A 24,802-nucleotide genomic window follows, 5' to 3' on the forward strand; every position below is an offset into this window, starting at 1 on the left:
GTTCAAACCACGCTTTGCTGAAACCTGCAGCACGAACTCAACAGGTGGGCTCCAATTAAAATAAAGTGGCTCAACGAGAGCAGGTATTCATTCACGTCGGTGAAAACGCAAAGTGGCATTCATGGGCATTAATGAGCAGATGGCCTTACGTTAGAGCCGGCTTCTGCCTCCCCCCCTCCTCTTCTTTTACTCCCGTTTCATTCGACTCCCTCTGCCTGGATTGGATTACCCACGATCCCTAAATCTGACGAGAAAGCTTCCTGCCCTGCCTCGCCTGAAAGTGCCAGCTTGCAATTTATAGCTCTTCTTCCTCACACACACCATGAAGTGATCCCAGTGTGTACGGCAGCGGGGGCGCGGCCCATGTTACATGTTTTACGAGGGTCTGCAGTGAGATGGCTTTGGTGTTTTTTTTTTTTATTTGCAGGGGTGGGGGGGTCCGCAGGGGAAATATGTGTGTGGGTGTCAGAGATCATTGTGCGTACCAGGCCATGTCCTGTGGCAGCTGGGCACGACTTTGACTCAAACGATCCTCCACCCAACGCCCGACTTCAATGGGACCAAGAACACAACCTTTACGAGCTGGAGACCTGCCCGTAAACAGTCTGCAGTTCCAATAATGATCCACTCTCAGGCCAAAGTATTGGTTTTCACATATTAACATCCACAGTAAACTCGGCCCTGTTCTGACTCGTATTGTGTAATTTCTAACACTAAAACTGCAGCTACCATAAAAATAGACACAGTAAAGTCTTGAATGCTGGTTTAAATCTACCCTGTCGCAGTTGCACTCACTGATGAAGACGTTAGAAAGTTAGAGAACATCTTAAATTTAAACTATTTAGTTCCAACCAAAAGAATAAGCTTTGTAACTTAAATGAGACGCCAAATAAAGGTTGTGTTTAATGAAATAAATGAGGTTCAACCTCAGCATACATATTATTAGTATTAATACTGATAGTAGTAGACATATTTATGCCATCTGAAGGTTTAAAAATTATATAATTTAGGAACCTTTGGCTGTTTTTTGTTTGTCAAACTGTTCAAACCTTCATTTACTGCCTGCTCAGGTTTACTGTGTTGTTTTGGGACTAAAACCTGAAACAAACGAGATCTGTTTTCAGAGCCTGCTTCACTCTTTGATAAATTATAACATGCCATAATTGTGTTTGGTCACAGAGAAGCAGGACATGTCCCAAAAATTCATGTTCAGCCAGCCCACACAGCCGAGGCGCCGACAGCGGCCCTCTGGAAAAACTTTGCAGTGAAATAAAAAAGAAGAAACAATAAAAATCAGAGGGCCACTGCTTCACAGCCTCACACGTCCTATCAGTCGCAGATTAGAGCGAACGATTTCTCCAAAAACTAAAAGTAAAACAGTGTCCGATCAAGTGCAGACTCTCCAAGTTCTTGTATAGTTTCTCTACTTCCAGCTCTACTGGTGCAGTTGCTTGAGGGCAACAATTATCAGCCGATCAACAGCTCAGGGGCAGTAAAGAATCCATGAGTTAGTTTGTTGGAAACGTGCGTGGGTTCGTCTCCTTCCGTCGCCGACACTACGAGGCAGCAAACTACAACCAAAGATGCAGCGTTTAAACCTTAAAATATTCTGAAATGAGCAGATAATTCAGCACGGAGGAGGATGATCGGGCATTACAGTGTGTGCCTTGGAAAGCTCACTGTGTCATTTGCTCTATTTTAACAGCGAAGCGTCGGGTTGTGTTTTAGCTGAGACAACAGTTAAAGGTCAGGACTGTGGTTTGCGGTTTGTCCTCTCCGGCCCGCTCGACTCAGCGTGGTGGTGGTGGTGGTGTCGTGGAAAAAATAAAGAATAAACTAAACCGTAGCCTTATTTTCTTGCACAGAAGTTAATGAACTAACTTCATAAACTCACAAATGTGAAGTCGTGTTGTTGAAAAGCAAGAGGAGACTCTGGACTGTCGTTGCTGCGGTATAAAGCAGCAGAGGTATCAGGACGAACACAAAGCAGATCTACAGCGGTGATACGTGTCTGTGAATAGAAAGGCAGCATTGTGCAGCCCCGGGGGCCTCCTCCAACGACAATATGACATGTTTGTGTTTACGCCACCGCGGCTCGTACTCTTCCCACCGACTAACATCCTGCCAGACAAAAAGCTTTTGTTCCTGCGGGACGAAGGCAAATGAGACCAGGAGACGAACCAGAGGAGGAGACGAGCGCACGCACGGAGCTGCTGCTTCTTCAGAAACAACACATAGTCCAGTGATTATATGAAGCTTACTGGTTGTCTTACATATCTTTGAATAATACCACAAATTCCTTTTAATGTCAATAATAATTTTTTTCTTTTTTAAATTAGCAGTCTGGGAAATCAGGAAGGGCTTGGTTCTGCAGTAAGACTGGAAAGCAAGCAGAGTCTGAAGTGCAGTCGCAGTAAATACAAACAAAACTGCATAAATAAACTGCACTTTTGAAGGGATAACTTCTTCTTCAAAGTCCTGCCAGACGATTCTCTCACCAACATCAAAATGTTCTACATCTCCACCGGATCAAGCCCAGTTTCTGGCTTTCTGAGCAGCCGATTGAAAACATTTTAAAATGAAGTGTGATTCATTTTTTACTGTTCAAATCATGCAATTAATTGCGATTCAATATTTTAATCTACTTCCAGCCCAGGTTTGAATCTGTTACTGCCACACAGTTTGCAGTTAGCAGTCAAGTCAAGCTAAGAAACAAGACAGCTGACGTCAGCCACTACAGAGCTTTAGTGTAAGTCAACGGCAGCCCACATGGAAGTAGGCTAAGACTATTAATACTGTAGGTTGTTAATTGGTCAATAATGAAAGCAAAGCAACTGTTAACTCTCTGCTTTCCCCATAAACTTAAACAAGCCTGAGTTTAAAGGGGACATGTGCGTCTCATTTTCCCCAGTGCCCATGAAACCAGGCCGAACGAGGCTGTAAACTAACGTCAGCTAATTGTCAGAAAACTGCAACGCTAGCGCCCCGGAGCAGCCGGCCCGAGACGCCGCATCCCGCCTCGCAGAGCTAGCATCGCGTTCTCCACATTTGGCGAAATATTTCAGCTTAAATTCACTGATCGTCTGTAAACTCAACACCACAAGCTCCTGTTATGCCAACGGGAGGAAAAACTGCTCATGAAACCAAGATGTCTGATTTCAAAACTTTCCGAAAGATTAATACATTTAAAAATGTGCTGTTCTGAAACAGTGGAAATGGGACACTCTGCTATTTTGCAATCTCACTTTGTGATTCAGACTGACGTTGAGACATCTGTGATCTGAAGTAGTTATGAGCCAATGACTTTGTGGTAAGACAATAATATTACGAAAAGCCGAAAATAACGATCTGACAAACTGCATAGTTATCTGCACAGATTGTGACCAGACACCATCTGATTCGATGCATGTGGGGGTAAAAACATTTGACCCAGTGTATTGCATGTCTTCTTGTATAATTCCTCTGTGACAGCATCGTTGCCAGAACAAAACCACTGAGCCACAAGAATGAACAAAGTCCGATGGCCACGTATTCAGGATACCTCGATGACCACAAACACAACAGTTCCCACACAGTCACGCTGAGCGATGCCTCCTGCATCCGCTCTTTGCTAAATCCGGGGCTGCCAAATATTATCATTATCTCAAAATGTAAAAATAACTTTCTTTTGAAGCCAGCGGGACGAGCACGTCTCCGTCCGTCTTATAAAACAATGGAGCGACGGAGGACGTGAAAGTTGCGCAGCTGAAATCAAAGAGGAAGGACACGAGGAAGGAAAGCAGTGGACAGCGGATGGAGATAGTGTTGGCGTGTGTGTCGTGGCATGTGGTGCTCAGATCCTCAGAGGTGAAGCCAAAGTAACCAGGAGACTTGAAACTCCATCAAAGTGTTTGGAACACTGACGAGGGGGAGTGATTAAACAAGCTAAAGAAAACTAAAGGAAATTCAAAGGGCCAATTAGATGGTGCAATATGCACAAAATAAAATATTAAAAAAGGGTGTAGATAACCGGAATGGGTGCAAAATAATTAGGAAAACGTGGAGATTCTTGCAAAATATCAATAGATTGTGTGCGTCTGTCGACTTGTTTCGGGAATTCTCTGCCCCCTTGTGGCCAAAAAGCTATTACAGCAGCTTTAAAGTTTTATTAAACTCCAATATTTGACTCCAAAAATGGTGTCGATAACCTGAATGCGCGCAAAACAATTAGGTAAATGTAGAGATAAAGTAATTTCTTGCAAAATATCAATAAATTATGTGTGTCTGTCGACTTGTTTCGGGAATTCTCTGCCCCCTTGTGGCCAAAAAGTTATTACAGAAGCTTTAAAGTTTAATTAAACTGTTTTCTGTAAAATCAATGAAAAAACATTCTAATCATCCAAAGATGATCATACCCAGGAGACTTGAAACTTAAACAAGCTAAAGAAAACTAAGGTTTATTCAAAGGGCCGATTAGATGGCGCAATATGCACGGAAAAAAATATTAAAAAAGGGTGTAGATAACCTGAATGTGTGCAAAACAATTAGGAAAACGTGGAGATTCTTGCAAAATATCTATAGATTGTGTGTCTGTCGGCTTGTTTGGGGGATTTTCTGCCCCCTTGTGGCCAAAAAGCTATTACAGAAGCTTTAAAGTTTAATTAAAGTTCAATTAACTTTAACTGTCAACCCGTTTTTTGTGAAATCAATAAAAAATCATTCTAATGATCATAAAAAGCTTATGATCACGCACCTGATCAGGACACACTGGTTCTGCAGCCTCTTCCACAGCGACCGGTAGCACTCGTTGGCGACGGCAAAGATGTGCGGGGCGATCTCCCCGAGGTGGCGCCGGCTGTACAGCTCCATGGCCGAGCGGTCGTACAGGCCTGGGAGCGGCTGGTAAGGGTTCACCGCTGCCAGGATGGAGCCGATGTACGTCTAGGAACCAGGAAAGAAGAAAGTGATTTAACTTTATGGTTCTTGAAAGAGAGAGTGGAGCAGTTTCGCAAAACAAACGGGCATCAAGACATCTGAACCATCTGCAGACCATCAATGTTTGAAAACCTTTTTGATGACAGGGCTCATCGCTGATCTTTGGGCCTCCTGCATACGTCACTGTCACCGTCATTTAATAAGCAATGGTCAGATAAAAACATCCCTGCCGCCTGTCACTGCTCAGGTGGGTTAACCCGTACAGACGGGCCAAAGGCTGCACATAATCCAATTTCTCGGGCCGAAGCACAGAGTCATAAAAGCCTTATTAAGCTCCAAGGAAGGAGGACAACAGCACATAACAAGCAGCCAGTTCTACTCAGCTCAGCAACACACCACACGACGCTTATGACCTTTTGCTTTGCTTTTTCACTAAACCCCCCCCCTCTCCCCCCCAAAAAAAACTGCTGGATTTTCCAAACCATTTTCAGATTTCAGAGTTCAAAGCAAAACAAACCAAAGTGCTGAAACAGGAGCTGGTGGAGCCAGGAGAAGCCTTGGCCGCGGCCTCAGAGCTGCGGTGGTGACTAATGGATAATTTAAGCAGCCTCTGGAAAAGAAGGCAGCACGTATCTGTGAGAAAACCCATCGTATCATCTGGGCTCTCGTAGACACTCTGGTGCGTGTCGGGAACACTCACCGTCACCTGTGGAAGCTCACGGAGCCGTTGAGCAGAATTTTTTACATTTTTTATTTTTATTTTCTCATCTATCTGAGAATAAACCTGATGGCGTCTAAGAGGTGCAGTAAACAGGCTGAGAGAAGTTTTCCAGCTCTCAGACTTACATGCTTACATTCCAGGAGTGAAGGTTTGGAAACGGCTCTAGTTTGGATTTAATCCGAACAAGCCTCCGCTCTCTTCAGTGAAAAGCTAAAACGTGGGCTTATTATAAAAAAAGATGGAATTAGGAAAAGGTCAGGCAACGCTTGGACGTGGATTGATGCGCTTTGGCATTTAAAGAGTTGTGACCACACCTTTAAAACTCAGGAGCAAACAGCAGCCTAGCTACTCAAACACCCAACGTTACTGATCATTTGCATTTATAATTTTTTGCTCCGTTTTTGGTCCCTACCAACTCCTATGTCGCTGTTAATCCGATAAGAAGAAGCAGATGGACACAGAAGTTTCCCAGAAGATGTTTTTCTTGGCTAATTAACTCTTTACTGCCGTATTTTCCAATTTTTAAAAAAAGCAAAAATGGGTTGCAGGTCCTGACGCTTCACAGAGTCTAAATCGCGCTCACCGTTCGTCACCGGCCGATAAACTTCTTCAAGAAAACTGCACAGAATCCCTAACGTTAAAAGCAAAGATGACACATCTCAATCACATTTATTTTAAACTGAGAACGGTTTTGCAACTTGGACCAAAAGTGAAAACCTCATTAGAGCAGTGCACAGTGTTCCCATAACCACATATTAGGCTGTTAGTGTGCTGCCTGGAGGAACAGGAGGAGGAGGAGACATGCATTAAGGAGAAGGAGAGAGTGAGAGATTTTGGTCTGTGATGCATCAGTCTCTTCTGCAGACTCCTGTTAATCTTGCAGACATATTCTACTTTATCTTTTATTATTCCCGCTCCTGTTTTGATAAACAACATTTCACTTTCATTGCCCTTTATTATTTTTTCATTACCTCTACTAGAGTTAGTCAGACCAGTATCAAAGTTTATTATATGAGCATGGAGCTGTAAAGTGGACTCCTGCTAAAACAAGCACATGGATTAAAAACAAAAAGAGTCCACTTCCTTACTACGGAGGTCAAACAGAAAAAGGTTCCAAACGCCACGGCCGAGGTGAAGCCATGTTCAGAGCTCCATGATAGCGACAATAAGGTTAATACCAACAACAACAATATCAGAGGAGGCCACTGGTTTGTTGTGGAGACTGATTCCTGACGATGGAAACACTCACGGGGACTTCCACTAGATGGAAGAAAATAGTTTCTGTCTTCCTGATTGTACATTTTCCAGGGACCAATTACCGCGACTCTCGGCCAGCAGCTATCAGTATAAATAGAGGATGAATACGGCGGCGAACCGCATCTCAGTCGTTAAATTCAAACATCAGATGCACACGTTCGCCCAGGCGTAGTGTCAGCTGCAGCAGCTGTAGCCTGAAATACCATCAACCGAGAAGAATCCAACCATGTGGCAAAACTTTCTGACTTTTACAGCCACTCTAGAATCACCAATGAACCTAACCAGCATGTCTTTGGATTGTGGGAGGAAGCTGGAGAACCTGGAGAGAACCGACGCAAACACAGGGAGAACACGCAAACTCCGAGTCGGATTTGAACCTAGAACTTTCTGGTGGCTGTGAAGCATCACTAACCACCACACCGCTGTGCCGCTAGTTTGTTAGTATCAAAAAGACAAAACAACTCCTAAACTATGGCGACAGCACTCAACAAATAACCTTCATCCTTCAGATCAAACCGCTCTCTAGATCCCCTGAATGACACCCAGTGAGTTTACACTTTTGAACGTACCCCTCCCCGACTTACATCCTGGTCAAACATCCTGTTCAAACAAGAACTGGTTGTTGGTTCTAACCCTGAGTGTGCAGAGTAGCCGAGTTTCCTTGTCTGTTAGGTTCATGTTAGTATGAATGGTTACCCTCTGCAGGATAATTTATAATATTTGTTATAATAAGTCAATGTATATATACTCAGTGCTAACTAATGCTAATGCTAATTATTAATGACAGATTATAGTATAAGAAGTCTGAACTTTATGCAAGACTTCACGTGCAAAACGGGCTCCTCATTCATAGATGTTGTTTAAATATTTAGATTTTTGTATTTAACCATAAAAATGATGATCAGTGGATTTAAATACATGTTTGTTTGCTGCACCGCTGCTGCCAGATAATATGACAGTAAATACTGTGTCGATGAGGAGCTCTGCTGCACAAACATCTCTATCACCATTAAAGCCCTCGCACTGATCTCACCATTTAAATGCCCCACTGACTGAATGACCCACATTCAGTCTGCATGCAAATACAATTTGAATGGCAGTTGAGGTGACGGTATTTACATGACAAATACCGGCCTCCCCGGTCTACTCCGCCTGTGCAAATCAGGACGCGATGGGAATGGGATGTTGTCTCAGTGATGTACAGCGGGCCGTAAATCCCCGGAGTGTGCTATCGCTCAGGCCGAGCTGTGTGTAAACAGTGTGTGCAGCTCCCGGCTCAGGTGAAGGAGTCGGTTTATAGGCATGAAAGCAGAAACGTCTGCGTCTTCCGTCGGCGGCGTAAACAGTTTACAGTCGGGGTGATGTCCAGCTCTGGGGCTGCATCGATCAGCTGCTCGTGTAAACGTCTGGTCAGGTGCTTAGACAGCGTCGTGTTAGGATTCAAGCTTTTACACAGAGTGACGGCCGGGAGATGAGTTTAAACACGTGCAGCTATTTAACAGCTGCCCTGTTGATACGTCACCTTCACTGTGTATTCTGTCTGGAGTAGGCAATCAGCCATAACATTATGAGTGTGTCTGTGTCAGGCTGCATCCTGCTGGGGATGGCTGCTGCCATCAAGGAGTGTCACTGCTATGGGGTGGGGGTGTCTGGTCTGGTCTAGGTGGGTGCTACATGTCTAAGTAACATCCACACCAATGAACGTCACCAGTTATTCTTTTTAATAATAAAATCATGTGACATAAAGGTTCAGTTACAACATTACCTCCAGTCCAAATATTGTGGAAAAGTATTGGATCTGTTCTGAATCTCTAACCCTTCACCTGCTGAACTGAACAACGTTGTAAAGTCACGTTCTGGTTCTGCACCGGCCTCTTTACATGAGACAGTGAATGTCGCTAAGAATAATAAAAAAACAAAGTGCCTTTGGGTGAAGTCGTGCCAGAACTTAACTCAATGAATTACGAGCATTTGGACTCAATTAGATCCCCCTGTTGGTCCGTCCCGGTAACAGTTTCCCCGGCAGCACCCTGGCTGGGAGCTAACTGGCTGTGACTCTCAGAAGACCCCCCCCCCCCCCCCCACTGCCTGAAGTGATTAACCACATGCCCCTCATCCTCCATATACACAGTCACATACTCCAGAGGTGATGCAAGAAACGTGATATCCACTTCTCACCGTGTCTTTGAGGTGACGACCACCGTCTCTGCAGCTGGACTCAAACACTAAGATTAAGGGATTTGGGTTATATAAATAAACCTTATCAGAGATTTATTCTGTTGAATTAATAGAAACATCACAAACTACTAAAGCTGCAGCTTGTTGTATCTTCAGCATGTTCTCTGTTGGACTATTCCTTTCCTAAAACCTCTGAAGTAGCACGACAGCTTTAAACTATCACATCATATCACACTAAAAGTGCTACCAACAGTTCCTGATCTGTATACTACATGGAACATATACCAACGTCAACTGTGCACATACTTAATTCTGTACACTAGACACAATCTGTTTAGAAACTAGTCCCACTGCCGACCATGTGCATATCGTCCGTATTAACCCTGAATATTGCAACTGTGTCGTTGATGCCGTAAGACGAAGCACCGTTTAGCTCTAGTGCTATCACCTGCACTTTCTGTATATAACACCTTTTTTTGCAGTTCTGGTCAGATGCTATGTGTATTTCACTGCCTTTGTTCCTGTACATGACGACCATTGAAGCTGAGCTGAAGTTTATAAGTGCATACTGAGCCTATAGATGGGGAATAGAAAGATCAAATACTGCAGCAGGTATTGATCGCCAAACATTTTGAAATTCATGGTCACTCATGGTGTACCTTGGCTTTATCAACCCCCTGACTGTCCTTCTAGCTCTATTAGCCTCTTTTAGTCACACAAGCTCTGACAGTAGACAAAGAGAACCCAGGTAAACACATGAAACATGAAATATTACACAATGAGACAATATTATAGTATATGAGTGAGTAAGTGCACTTCTAGGATTAGAAGTTCATTTTAAGACAAACCGGGTCATGCAGCGAGACAAAGAGCCCAAGCACAATAAGTCAGTAAAAGGAAGAACAAGATGAATGTTTAGGAACGGCCAAGTCAAAGTCCTGACCTTAATCCAATAGAAATGTTGTGGAAGGACCTGAAGCAAGCAGTTGATGTGAGGAAACCCACCAACATCTCAGAACTGAAGTGGTTCTGTTCTGAGGAATGGGCTAAAATTCCTCCAGGCTGCTGTAGACCACTGATCAGCTGTTACCAGAAACATTTAGTTACAAGGAGGTCACAGCAGATACTGGAAACAAGGGTTCACTTATTTTATTTCCCTAACCCATGATTTTTGAATGCTTCTGGGATTTTGACAACTTTTTGCAACTAAAAAGTGACAAGATGAAAATTGTGGAGCAAAGACCACGAGACGGGAACTCTCTTTAAAATCCTGATTGTGTCTTCTATCTGAACACATTGTTCTCTGTCAAAGGGTAAACTGTACACATTCTACGAGCAGCAGATTAGAAATAATTGCATAAACTGCATATCTTCCAACTCAGTAGATAAAAAGCCGTCTGACAAGCGGCTGATATCTGGTCAAACTGACCTAAAGCAGATCTTTTGTCCTGCAGCAGACGGTGACTATTTGAGCTAGAGGGACTTCATGTTTACAGAAAGGCATCAGTCGGTGCTGACGGTGTAACTGTAGAGCAGAAGGAGGCATGCGGGCCTTCATCCAAAAGTATCCCCAAAAAAAAAAAAAAAGATCTCTGTGTAAGACAGAGCCAGATAAATGCACTGAGAGGGAAATGAAGACCAGATGGAGAGAGAGAAAAAACACGGGAATAAGAAGAAAAGCGGCGGCCGACCTGACAGACTGACGGCAGGAAATGTAAGAGAGAGGAGGAGGAGGAGGGAGGGAGGGAGGGATACGCTTCGGTCTCTGAGTTACCGTGCCACCAGGACAAATTTCAGCACATCTGTTAAGCAGTACCTGACGATTAAAGCGAGCTCGATCCGCTGTTTGTGTTTAATATCGCTGCTGACGGACGCGTGTGGACGTCAGGTTGTTCAGGGAAGGAGAACGCCTGCTTTCTTTAGCCGCACGTTTACTTCTGACGTGATGCAATATCGGTTTGGACAGGTTTCAGGGGAGATTAAATCAGGTTTAACAGCCCAAACGCTAAAATTAAACATATTAAAGTTCTGGTTTCCAACCTGGAGAACAGTTTTCTAAATTATAGTGACCAAATCGACTCTGCAGTGGAGGCAGGCTGAACTGAGCTCCTGGATAATACGCATCCTTGCTTTTCCATCCACTCAGCTAAATTATTAATTTTCAGGTGATTTACTGGCTTCAAATAATTAAACCAGTCAGCAAACCTGTGTTGGTTTCTGCAGCTGTGGAAAATGTGGGTTTTACTTTGCATGCTGTGTCAAAATAAAAGCCCTAATTTTGGTGTTAGGGTTTGAATTTCTGCTTCGTTGGAACCCGATTCCCACTGAGACTCCAAATAGACGAGTACAAGCTACGACCGTCCACCAAAGGTGAAACGCTTCAAACTCTGTTGTAGTTCCTTTCGTAGCACGATGTCCAAACAAAACATCATCTAAACGCATCGCTGGCTGGATTCCTGACTAGCTAATAAGCTCTCAGTCATAATTTTGCATAATTAGGCCTGGTTCATTTCACTCCCGACCTCACGAAACTCTGGCTCCAGTTCAAACCGCCGCCTTAACGACGGCTGAAAAAGAATAAAAGTCACAGATTTAAAAAGAGCAGAAGAAAAAAAATAAATATCTAATCAGCCGAGCCAAGAGCAATCTGTACACCAGATTGCAGACAAATCTGTTTTTCCTGTCAGCAAGATAGCTCAACTGTTAACAGATGGGTGGAGAGACCTCGGCCAAAACTTTAATTAGCGTCCAAATATGCAGAAAACGGCGCAAAGCGAGAGCGTGGAATCGCACGCATTCCACAAATTCACCGCTTTCATCAACGTTAAAAAAATGATACGGATAAAACCGACCGGACAGCAGCTACCCGTGGTCTGAATCGGCCCTCACAGGAAGTGACATCAGCACAGAGTATTTGTATACATAGCCCTGAAGGAAATGACATCAGGGGACTTCTTGGCTCGAAAGGCCGTTTCTTCACATCTGACAATAATCAGGACTCTGGCTAAAACTTCTCAAATGTAAATGTGTCTTCCCCCACACTGATCTGAATAAGGAATAAATTGGGTTTGTGTTTCAGGGTGTCTAAAGGAATGTGTGTGTGGTTTCATTTCAAAAACCACCACATGTACTTTGGGGAAATAGCGACGCATAAAAACAAAACAGTTCACACAGAAAGTCATTTTTAAAATTCTCCCCGGTCAAAAAAGCCTTTTAGGAGTATAATCATCTGGTATTTAAACAAAAGCGGAGGATCAAATGAAGCGACGGGGCGGGTAGTCGTTCACGGGGCAACGCTTCGACCCGTCCTCATCTGGCTGTGAAGCAGCGAAGCTCCTTCCTCCACATTCCAGGCCTCCGCCGCCTACGTTCACCCTCGCAGTTATGAGCCGAGAGCTTGTGAAAGTGGAGCAGCAGCTGCCTGTTGCAGTCTGTCAGCAGGCCAGCAGCAGCAGCAGCGACACTGGGCCTTGTTAAAATAAGCCGAGCGAGTCACGAGACCGATTCTGCACCGGGACTTCCGGAGCTCTTTTGATCAGACCTGGAAGGACGAGTCGCTCCTCCAGAGTCCTGCAGCATTTCCTCGCCGCTATGTCATCGTTATTCCAACTCATTACCTCAAAGCTAATTTCTGAGCCTTCCAAAGTGAGGCAACTCACGGTAGGCAACTAAAACTACTTGGACAGGGTTAGAAAAGCTCCATGGGTAAGATTATAGCTAGAGCATGAGACACAGCCTCTATGTCAGTCATCCTGATCTCCACCATGTTCCCAAGTGACCATAAAATATGTCCCAGATTCAACGCCTCCAACAACCATCCAGATCTCCATCAGACAGTTCTCTGCTCTCTGTTTTTGTGTCACATCTTTTTATAAGTGCATTGTCTCCCAGCTGTTTTGCACCGTCTGTATTGTATTGTTTGTCTTTGCACTGTCTCTAGTTCTGAACCGTTTTGCACTGTTTGCATTGTTTTGTATCGTCTGCATAAGGTTGCACACACATACTTTGCTCTTAGTCCTATGTCTTCATGTAGCTCCATGGTCCTGGAGGAACGTCCTCTCATCTCATTAAGTTCTGCACCTGCTATATACACGGTTGAAATGGCAATGAAAAACCTCTTTGACTTTGTTTTTGGCTTCACAACCTACACGCTCTGTTTTATTTTTCCGTAGGTCTGACTAAATTTATATCCGTCAATGTCTGGCACATTATGAAGGATTGTCAAAGCATTTGCAGCAACATCAAAACCTTTTATCAGTCCAAGCACTTCAACGGCCTCCAAAAAGAAGGGGGGGTCAGCGTGTTTTCCCTTGGACGACCCGCTGTGGATGCTGGGCGGCTGACACTCACATGTTCTTCTCCGTTCTGCACAGTCGAGTCAAATCAGGCCGTGAAGACATTAACGTGTCTCAGGGATAAGACGAGCCGGAGCAGGGAGCAGTGATTGAGGATTTAGAGGTTTGCACGGGGCGATTTGTTCACGTTGAAGTCGAAAGAAAAGGCCCGGGCTGCTGCTGCTTGGGGGGACGTTGTTTTGTCTATACCAGGGAAGCCATTTGGGAGCATTTCACCCTTCACCAAGCAACACTGACCAAATTTCAAACTTTAAAGAAGACTGGAGACAACTTTAAAATGAAGGACATCGGCATATTCGACTGTTCGGCAGTTACCAGAAACGTTTGGGAGCTTTTATAGCTGCAAGTTACAGAAATGTAAACCATGAATCTCTGCAGGTGCTGCAGGAGGTCACTGCTAATCATCATGTTGTGTCTCTTTTCGGTTGGTTCTTCATCTTTGTAGTTTTCCAAGAGGAAGTTTTATTAACGGTGGCTTCAAACATCGGCTAACCCTGATCCGGCCTCTCTCGCCCACTAATCAATCAACAGTTACACGCAGAGTCGTACGGAAGTAAGCTGCGTCTCATCTAATTTTATGTACCCGACCTTTAGCCAGATGAAAAGAAAAAGAAACAAACGACAAAACTCTCTTCTTTGTGTCCATTTTGCCCAAAGCTACGACGCCCACTGCCTGACCCATATTTGCTGCTATAATAAGCTTCATGAGCAGCATCTGTTTCAGAAAGAGGAGCCCTGATCTGATGACTACAATCACTGCAAAGAGCTTGTGTTAACAGAGGCTGAATAGCCAGGGAGGAAACGTCCCTCTGCTCCCCAGCAGAGTGTTGACACCGACACAGACTCTCCTGTGAGCGTGTGTGCAGAAAGAGTTGGTCAGAAGGATGAAAAGGGAATAGTCAGTGTGAATTAAAGAAGAGGGGCTGAGGGGTACAGACCAAGGCAAAGACCCCTGACTGTGTGTTTGTGCTCTTGTACAGCTATCCTTCTGAGAACCAATTTGAGTTTTTCCACCATCAGAGCGAGGACGTTTGTGCAAAGCGAGGACATTTTGGCCGGTCCTCGTTTCTTTACGAGGCTGTTTGAGGGTTAAGGTAACGATTAGGTTATGGTTAAGGTACGGGTAAAGGTCAGGCACTTAGCTGAGCTGGTTAGGGTCAGGGTAAGGGGTGAGGGAATGCATTGTGTCAACGAATGTCCTTAAAAAGATAGCCATGCAAATGTGTGTGTGTGTGTGTGTATGTGTGTGCTTCCATTGGAATCTGCAGAGGAGACGAGTGAGGCCACCAGTCGACAGCACAGCTGGTAGCAATCACAGCAGCTAAAGTCTGAACACACAAACACACACACACACACACACACACAGACCAGTCTGGTAGCCCCCGGGCTGAATTCCCTGTTCAACAATGTAATGCTAACGCTAAAGTAAAGTAGCTCTGATGGAACTGAACTAAAATCCAAACATCTTTTTTTTCTCTCGAGCTAAACGAGCAGAATGAAACCCAACAGAAAACACTGAAACGCTGAGTGAAGCAGAGTCTTCTCAGTTTAATCCAGTGTTGACCTTTAAATTGAGCCACTTCCTATTCAGAATTCAAAAAGTCTGAATTTGTCTCGTGCACGCTCACAGAAGAGAATCAATGAAGAATATTCGCAAATATAGTAAAAACACAAAGCAATAAAATAATATTTGGTTCAATATAAGAACATATGACGCAATATATGGAAATACTGTAGTTTTGTAGCCGTGGACAGAGTCCAGCTGAGGTAACGGGTGCTGTGAAATAGTCCAAGCTCTAGGAGTCCTCTGGTTGAGGGTCAGCTAAACAAATAAACACATGCATTGATAGATTTAGGTTGTTTTTGTGTGTGTGTGTGTTAAAACATCTCAGAAGAAAAGTGCGTTGTTGTCAGTCCATCAGGTCTTATTCAACTCATGTAACAACCATGTTTCATGTCCAGGTGCTCAACATGCAAGCTTGGTTTATTAACGTCTACCTAACAGGACGTCGTGCGATTTCTCCAACTGTCAAAGCTTCAGATTCATCCTTAAACACCATAGTTTAAATCATTGATGAGCAAAGGAGTGCATCAAGCATTTAAATGTTTTTAATGTTTCAGAAAATAATAATCTACCCTAGAAAATAGTCTGTAAACCAACCAGGAAAAGGGTTTCGTATTGAACCAAACATCTTATCATTAATTAAACTCATTAATTTCCCCCTTTTTAATTCTCTCAGAAGTCTGCAGGGGTCCTTTGAGGAATTTCAGGGCCCCTGACAGGTTATGACATGGGGGGCCCCTCGCTCTGATGCATCTGACTTCTTGCATTAGCGCGTCACCTCACCTTTCCTCTCACTGCAGGGCCTTTTCCAAAAAAACACAGGAATGGTGAAGGCGAGATTAAAACTGTACATCACCTCCCATCACGCACTGACACACGTTCTTACGACAGACGAAAAAAAAAAAAAAAAAGGTTGTGTATTAACCAGACTGCGCTGATAAAACTGATATAATACTAAATACCATCTCTCTAAAGACTCTAAAGACGTTTGAAAAACAAGAAACATAAAAAGAGACTCAACTCTTTTCACCTCTCTGGCCTCGTTGTTCATGAGCAGACGTTTTTCCTTGTGTTGGAAGAACAAACATACGGTGACAACATCCAGACGCCTACGTGCAGTAACTGGATGCTGCATTAACTCTCAGACGGCTGTGACGTACAACTAAAGTGTTCTCCATACACATGACCATATTCAGGTCACAACTAAGTCATTATAGTAGGAGAAGCAGTATTAACAGCTTCTGTACAACTACAACCAGTAGTAGGTTTCTACATCTACATCTTCTCCTGCTGATGCAGTCAGATCACCTGCTGCAGGCCACAGGTGGAGTCAAATATAGGGAGGTTACATTAAAATCAGACTTATGCATAATACATCTTTTTTTCTTTTTAATTTTTTCAAGTGTACTATTAAAGGTCAGCGCTTTCAGAATAACAGAGATGGCAAAAGAGAGTTTACGTTGAGCCTGGTGAAGCCACACTCTTGAATCTCATCATCACTATCAACTGGACAGTCCTCCAACCAATCAGAGACATTTTGTTTTGAACTAATCCCACTCCAAGTCTTCTCAGATGACGTGTATGAGCTCCTTTAAATCAAATTTACCAGTAGTACATGAGTGTCGGTACACACTGGCCAATCAGCAAGTACGATGGCATTGGCACTGGTGCATGTCAGTGTTATTTACGCTGAGTGTATATAAAGATGGATGAAGCGACGTCACCCACCTCCCACCAGCTGCTGGCTCTCAGGCCTCAGCAGCATGTTTGTTGCCCTTCCCTTCGGTTTACCACGACCCACTTCGCCAAAACCTCTCCTCTAATTTTCCTTCTCCCTCTTTTTGCAGCTCCTGGCCCTCACAAAAAAAAAGAAGTCCCGTCAGGGTGGGGATTGGTAGACTGTGATGAATTGACTGGATAATTTCGACCATACGGGAGCATTCAGATGTGATTAAAGTAACGAGATGGCATTTGTCAAAGGTTACCGTGGCTCATGCGTGCGGAAAGCACAAGGCGGCCTTTGTCACCGGCTTGTTTTGCTGGAGAAAGTGCTGGGTCAGGTTAGTTCATTAATCCATAAGTAGAAAATGAGACGGGAACTGTTTGGCCTACATATTTCTTTGTTTTTTTTTTTTCTTTTTAACCATGCAGTAGGCTTTTTCTTTAATCTGAAGGTTAATTAGTTCTCTGTGTAAAGAAGGACAGTGTGACACAAGGTCATACATATTCTAGGGTGAATCATCAACATTAATTCCTCTTCTGGTCGATTGTAAACGTTCTTTTCTACCTACTGGTGCTAAAAGTGCTTAACAAACACAATGACTCATTTACCAACTTGTTCACACCGGTGTCTGAACTAGTGCTAACCCTCTGGTTCATGGTCAACCTGCTGTACCTGCTGAGCCACTGCTGCTGCACCCTTTCAGAGAAGAAGCAGTTGATTAATGGAGAATTAATCGACTATTTCTGACAGAAGAAGAATTGTTCACATCGTTTGTAAGGTGTAATAGTTTTACGGTTAACAAAACAGAAAGCTGTGATAGTCCTGAATTGTCAGATGAAATGCCATGTCAACATGTTTTTGATCTGACAGTGTGGAGAAACATTACTGAGGTGGGTGTTGATTTGGTTATCTGGAAAACAAACCTATTGTTTTAACCAAACCAGAAACATTACCAAGTTAGTAATTTAATTTAATTAAATTTAAGTAGGTCTCTTAGGTTTAACAAAGTAGTGTGTTTAACCAAAACCACATTCATTTCCCCTCTAACCTTAGCTGAATACATATTGCTCTTTCCCTGAAACCAAATTTTAATCCCAGCGTCACATTTTCCAACAGTGGCCTGTAGCGCTAGTGGAAGGCAGAACCAAAATGTCGCCGTCCTGCTACAAGACACATCAGATCAGAAAACATCTGTATACGGCTCTTGTTGATTAGTTTGGAGGATTAATTGCCCGATTCCTTCCTCATTCCATTGAAAATATCCAATGAGAACTCCAGAAGAGCTGTAGGGTTAAATATCTAATATTAGTTCAGAGCCTAAGAGTTAAGACGGAGAAGTCTGTGAAGGTTCTCAGTCATCGAGGTCATGGTTCATCTAAAAACGCTGAAGAAAGGCAACTGGGCTTGTAGAGTTTCTACTTACTGAGTGAAGAACTGATGAAGAAGTGTAAAGCACGGCTGTGTGACTGACATTACTTTAAACTACAGCAGTGGCAGCATGCTAAGTTTTCAATGACAGCAGGAGACATTGTGTGCACCACCTTTTAAAGAAGAAGCTAGGCATGGCAACAGCTTAGGAATTATATAATAATACTACATAGCTAACTGAATGCTGCTAGGCTAGCCTTACCTAGTGTATAACATCATTTAATTAAGCTAGCAGAGCAGTGGGACAAGTGTGCAGCACCAGCGGGAGTTGCTAACCTAGTTGCGAACTTGGCAAGGGAGCTGAAAGAACTTGAATAAGCTCCTGGAAATGTTAGAATCTGCTCTGTCCATGTGGTAAAACGTCCTCAGTAAAGTCTGCGAGAAGCGAGAAATTTGTTCTAGCTCCTCTAGCTCCTCCCCCATTTGGGAGTTCTCGCCGTTTGTTCTCGAAACATCAACCGGGGAGAACTTTTTTCTCGTGTGGTGTCCGGCAACTATCCTGCGATTGGTCAGAAATTGGAAGTGGGCGTGGTTAATGCGGAAAAGTGGAAACGCTATCTCCCAGATGCTAATATTAAAAGTGTGACTGCTAATCTCATACTGTGTTTAGGTGCATGCTGAATGAACGGCGTGATCCGACGGACACGGTCGTCAAAAAGTGCCTCTTGTTGTCCATCTTCCCCATCTCCCACAATGCTTATCGTGTGTGACATATGCTGCAGTGGGAGGGGCCTATGAGGACGTCCCCTGAGTTTGGCACTTTAGTTTGAAGTATAACTTACTTGCCAAAAACTGAGCTTCTCGCTAGCCTTTTAGCTAAGGAGCTGAAAGAACTTGAATCTCCCGTGCCCACGTGGTAAAACGTCCTCAGTAACACAGGGAAGTGTTGAGACTTTAAAGGGCAAACAGATAAAACCATGATGATCACAGATAACAGAGAGAAACAGCTTCCCTCTTCTCCTCCAGCATTTAAACGTTGTGGTTCTACTCCATAGCTAACACGCTCCTAATTGTTCCAGGACCTGCTACCTCCCGCCAGCCTCTAAAACCAGACAAACCCAAACTCCGACTGTCCTCAGCCTCACTTGGCGGCCTGTGGCTCCTGGCTTCCGAACAAGGAGCTCCGTTAAGGCCCGTCCAGGTTTTAACAACCCCGTCATTGTGAGGGACTCAAAAACCCTCTCGCTTTGTTTGCGCTGCATCACCTGCGCTTTTTCTTCGGCCGGCCAACGCTGCAGTCGTGGAAACGCTAGAAACAACCTGGCAACGCTTTAAAACTCCTCAAATACACCGTGCAAATACACTGAGGGTAGGCTCACTCTTATAAATGAACTTGAATTTGTTTTCTTTGCAGTAATGTTTAAAAGTCCTGTCCATAACTTAATTCAGGATCCGACCACCTGCATAAACACGCTGTTAATTCAGCGTAATTAAAGGAGAATTTGTTGAATCTGCACCATGACCTGCACAAGTATGTCTGTATTTTGAAATGAAATCCATCAAACTGTAACACTTCTGAGCAGGGAGCTCCCATTATGTTCTTCATGTTTGCCTCAGGCTGCAGAATAGCAGCATATAAACTAGCAGCATGTCAACCACAGGAGCTCAAAATAGAGATCGGATGTAAAAGAATGGAATTTTATTTATTTAGTTTTTTATATATATATATGCGTGGACAGAGAAACCAGCGGTTGTTTTAGTAGGTATGAAGGGAGACGGACCAGCTGAGAAGCCGTGACAGCGACCCTGAGAATAAATCTGCAACCGAGCGGCCAAAAGCTCAGACTTGGAATGCCGCCGAATGGCTGCTTTCTCACAAAACCATTTCCAGACAAAACCTCACCAAATATAAATCTTATTACAAAAAAAACAAATGGCAACAACACACACTGGACATGTGACACAGCGGCGGATTAGCCGGATGCATTCACATCTCACAGTGTGGGCTTAAACAAGAGAACAGTGTCGGCCGGTCTGGAGCACGTACTGTATCTTCATTTATTAAATCTGACTTCTTATATTTTAGCTTCAAGCCAAATTTTGCAGATTTGCCTTTTAGTTGTAATTTAATCCAGACGACACAGCATTTAAAAAGTAAACGGGTTTGAGCAAATCTACAAATTAGAAAAGATTTTGAGCCAAATGTTTAAAATAATGCACGGACTACAAATCATATTTACAGAAAAACTAAATCTAGGTCTAGAAAGGGCTTTATTTATTTAAATGTTATTTTGGAAAAGGATTATTAAACTCTTTATCTGAGTAGAAACTGTGCAAAACCTAATGTTGTTCATGTGCATCGTTATAATTTGATAAAAATAAGGGTTTAAATTTCCTAAACCCACTCAACGACAACCTGCTGCATCTGTTTCCAGTTTGTATTCGGTCCGTTTCTCACGTGCGTCTCACACCAGCCGACCTCCTTCCAGATTCTCTCTGGGCTTCGTGTCATAAATCAGAGGCTGAAAGCCAAACTTGTTTTGACAGGTTACCAACAGGGAGCATGAGTGCAATCACTGCATACCACAAGCGTCTGACAGACAGTCGTATATTCATGCACGGAGCAGAAGAAGAAGAAGAAGAAGAAGAAGAAGAAGCTCCGGCGGTTCAGTTTTTGCCGGAAGGACGTGAAATCTTTCACATCCCCGCCTCTGGAGAATGGACTGGCAGCGGAGGGAAGCCGTGGGACCGGCCTGTCTCCTTCGCTTATCTGCCGCGTCTAGACGGTTATCGCTGCTGTTATGTAACTTGCACCCGTTCAAGGGAGATTCCTGCAGAGAGCCGTTAAGTGACAAACTCAGCTGAGAGTGCTGATAGGATCGTTTCCCTTATGTGACTCAGATGCTTTGTCAGAGCTGATCGTGCACAGATCAGATCAAGTCAACCAACGCTTCACACCTGATCTGTTAACGCCATTCACTGGAACCATTTCTTTAAAATCTTGATGCCATTTTTAGGGAAACATCGCCGACTTTCAAGACGCCCAAGACCTTCCTAATATTGTGCAGGTCTCCCTTGTGGTGACTCATCAGAGAATGGACATGGGCCTTCTGAGGGTGTCCTGTGGTGTCTGGTAACAGAATGTTGTTAGTGGGGGAGGGGCCTTTAAGGGGAGGGGCCTCTGTGGATCATCCCACAGATACTTGAAGTGGGTGCTACATGTCTAAGTAACATCCACACCAATGAATGCCAGGTCCAGAAGTTTCCCAGCAGAACATTGAACTGTCACAAGATGGTCAATGTTGGTCACTTCTCCTGCTGTTAGTGGTCATAATGATGTGGCTGATTGGTGTATATGTGTATATAAGGCTTGTAGGGTACTCACATAGATGTGTCTCTGCCGGTAACGCAGGAAGAGGTTGTGCATGATGGCCCCGTCATGGAGGTCTTCCAGTGTCGCCATGTCCTCCACCCCTTTGATGCTGCTGGGGTGCATGGGCTGCACTTTCTGCCTGGTGAGCGCATTCTGCTTGTAGGTGTAGACCTGGACCAGAAAATGGAAAGAGGTGTTAGTCAAAGAGTATAGGTGTGATATACGGCGTAAAAACGACAGGAAAACATTCATCATGGCACAGGAGCAGCTTCCTGAGCGCCTCTTTACTGTGGAGTTGGTCCGTGTCAGCTTCCTCTTCAGGTCCTGGGTCATTTATTCACGAGTTGGAGGCCTGACATGAAGCTGGGTTTATTTTTACACGCCGCTCCAGGATAAATGAAACAGAGGTCACGTGACCACCGCAGCATTTCAGAAATGTGAACTTTTATTTATTTTTTATTTAATTTATTTTCTTCTCTTATCAGGGACGAACTGCAACGAAGCAAATCTCTTAAATTCCCAGAACACACAGATGACGTTGAGCCTGTTCACAGCCAGCGCATATTTTAATGTCACATAATGATAATGATGCGTAACAGAAAACATCTGGGAAAAGACGCTGAACCGTGTCAGGAAGCGTTCATAAACAGCTGGGTGTCTCTTCTTAGAAGCTGCCAGACACTCATGATGTTAAAATGACCTACATAGATGGATTCAGACCAGAGTAGAAGTCCAGGTGTTGTTCTGTTGTGATTTACTAGCCTGGAAGCTGGACCAACCTCCCCAGCTACAAACGCTTTTGTGCCGGAAAGTTGGTCTGGAACGTCTCCGCTGGGAACTGACTATTCTCTGGAAAAGCCTTGCAGGGCAAAAACAGAAGATTTGGACGGGGTTCATGCGCTGACAGACGGAAGAGTAAACAGGGATGTCGTCATCCTCATGATCTGAGCGCCAGCTAAGTGGCTGAGCTGTTTAGACTCCGCTATAGCGTCTGTTGTGAAAGACACTGACAAGAAATAACTTTAAAGGACGAACGGCGATTAAGGAATTAGTTGAGAATGATTCATTGAGAGGTGTCAATCATGAACAACATCAAATTCCTCAAGAAAAATAAGTGTAACTTCTGCACATTGAGGCCTTTTGCTGTTTAGTTTCGACTGTTACTAAAACAGAGCAACCCCCTAGAGGACAAATTAGGAATAGCAGTTATTTTTATTGATTTTATTGCCTTAAATGTACTTTGTGCACTTTGTAGATCCATCTCTTGCAGCCCAGAATGGAGCTTCTGGTTTGACACCACTGCCTTAACTGCTTAATGTCACATAGACCGATGAGGCATAACATTATGAACACCTTCCTAAAACTGCGTAGGTCTCTCTTGTCTTGTGCCTCCAAAACAGTTCTGTACGACAGACAGTATAAAGATGGATGGCGGAACTGCTCCTGGAAAGTGAAGCCAAATCAAGTAGAGCTCCCCCTGGTGGCTGTATAGGTCAGAAGCTCCACCCCCTCCATGTTAGTGGATGGGACTTGGGTTGATGTATGTTTAAGTGTCAATTATTTGGATAAGTTTCATTGTAGTTAGTTATTTGACGCTTTAGAAACAGGATGTGACATAATAGTGGCTACCAGTTGTCATGCCAACCGCTCCGTAAAGCGGTCCCATGAGAGCGTCAGTTTGGTCTATGACAGATACTTGATCAGTTTGGGATCTCGTGAATTTGGAGGCCAGGTCAACACCTTGTGCTGTTCTTCATGTTTTTTTTTTAGTTGTTCCTAAAGTGTTTTTGTGTGTGTGTCTGTGTCAGGCTGCATCCTGCTGGGGATGGCTGCTGCCATCAAGGAGTGTCATTGCTATGGGGTGGGGGTGTCTGGTCTGGTCTAGGTGGGTCCTACATGTCTAAGTAACATCCACACCAATGAATGCCAGGTCCAGAAGTTTCCCAGCAGAACACTGAACTGTCACAAGATGGTTTAAATGTTATTCACTTCTCCTGTCGGTGGTCATAATGTTGTGGCTGATCGGTGTACTTTGTTGCTCTGATTGGCTGATTGTGGTATATTTTTTTCCTCTGTATCAGTTGAAAGATGCCTCATAATGAAACCAACCTGTTATCAGATTCATATTGTGACCAGTTTGGAGTTTGGCTCAACCAGACGGGGGATTTACCGTAAGAGGATGAAACTTCAAGTCCAAACAGAAACTCTTTGGTTTACAACAAGTAATATCACGACTGACTGGTTTTTTAATCTCATGTTACCAGCAGAGGAGGAAAGTGAAAGAAAACGCTGCAGGTAAAGGGTCAGAATTCCTGCTGTGATGAACATTTACTGAACACAGAAACAAAGAGACTGAGAACCACATTCAAATGTTCCTTCATGTAAATCAGATGTCTCCACTGCTCACAAACGCGTCACGTGTCCATCAGATTTTATGATACAGCAGCCGTGTTACACAACTCTGGCAAAATAACAGTTGATATGACGACACTCCTAATCCAGAGCTCATATGTAATAATTGATACAGTTTTGTATTAAAGTGCTGATAACAGCCTGTCTGATGATGAGAGGAGCATTTACTTCCTCTCTGCTCATAGATGATGTCACGGAGGTGGCGTACGGCAGATAAGGAGGTGAATTTGAATCTCTGAGCTGATGCTGGACGAAGGTTTGAGCAGATTGCTGCTTATCAACGACGCCTGTGGACGAGGCTGAACGACTGAACACTAGGAGCACAGTGTGTGATGGCCTGCTGTCATTTCACTTTTTACTATACCGACGTAAAACCCACTTTGTCTACTCTCATTTCATGAAGCATTTCAATTCTCCTCTAAAGTTTTAGGGGGGGGGGGGGCTCCTGCCCTGAGAGAAGGAGTTCAAGAGCCCAGCACACTTTAAACTTTAAATACTTTAATAATGCATTTATGATTTGAGCAACAAAACGTCATTGGGGGCCTCACATGGAGCCTTTACCACCAGGCTTAGTATGGTTCTCATTAAACTTGATGAAGGATGTGAACATATCTAAAGAATGAGGAGGACTCTTTCTTTTTTTGGAATATTTGGTCTTCAAGCCTCTGAAAGACTAAAGTCTGCAACAAGAAGTCACAATTTGAACTAATCTATCTGATGGAGAGGATATTTTGTCTTAGGATATGTATTTAAAGGTTACCGGGAATATATGCAATCCCCCATGAGACATGAACGATGCTCAGGACATTCATTTACATTTTTGTCTGTTTCTATATCAAATAATTGAAATTATTATCTTCTTATTGACTTCTTCTCTGACTGACAGCTTTTAGCTTTTCAGGTTAACCTGCAGTAAACAGGATGGGGTGAAAGATGC

At 43.7% G+C, this 24,802-nt stretch overlaps 1 protein-coding gene across 1 annotated transcript in view; it reads right to left on the reverse strand.

The window, feature by feature from the left end:
* The window catches only part of myo10 (myosin X), a 107,927-nt gene that overhangs the window by 43,420 nt on the left and 39,705 nt on the right, over positions 1-24,802 (reverse strand). The window contains exons 3-4 of the mRNA XM_084546468.1: positions 21,466-21,624; positions 4,733-4,920 (exon numbers count right to left, since the gene is read on the reverse strand). Of these exons, the coding sequence (XP_084402594.1) occupies positions 4,733-4,920; positions 21,466-21,624 (347 nt within the window). The remainder of the gene's footprint in view (positions 1-4,732; positions 4,921-21,465; positions 21,625-24,802) is intronic.

The sequence above is a fragment of the Chelon labrosus genome (genome assembly GCF_963514085.1).
Source record: "Chelon labrosus genome assembly, chromosome: 6".
Lineage (NCBI taxonomy): Eukaryota > Metazoa > Chordata > Actinopteri > Mugiliformes > Mugilidae > Chelon > Chelon labrosus.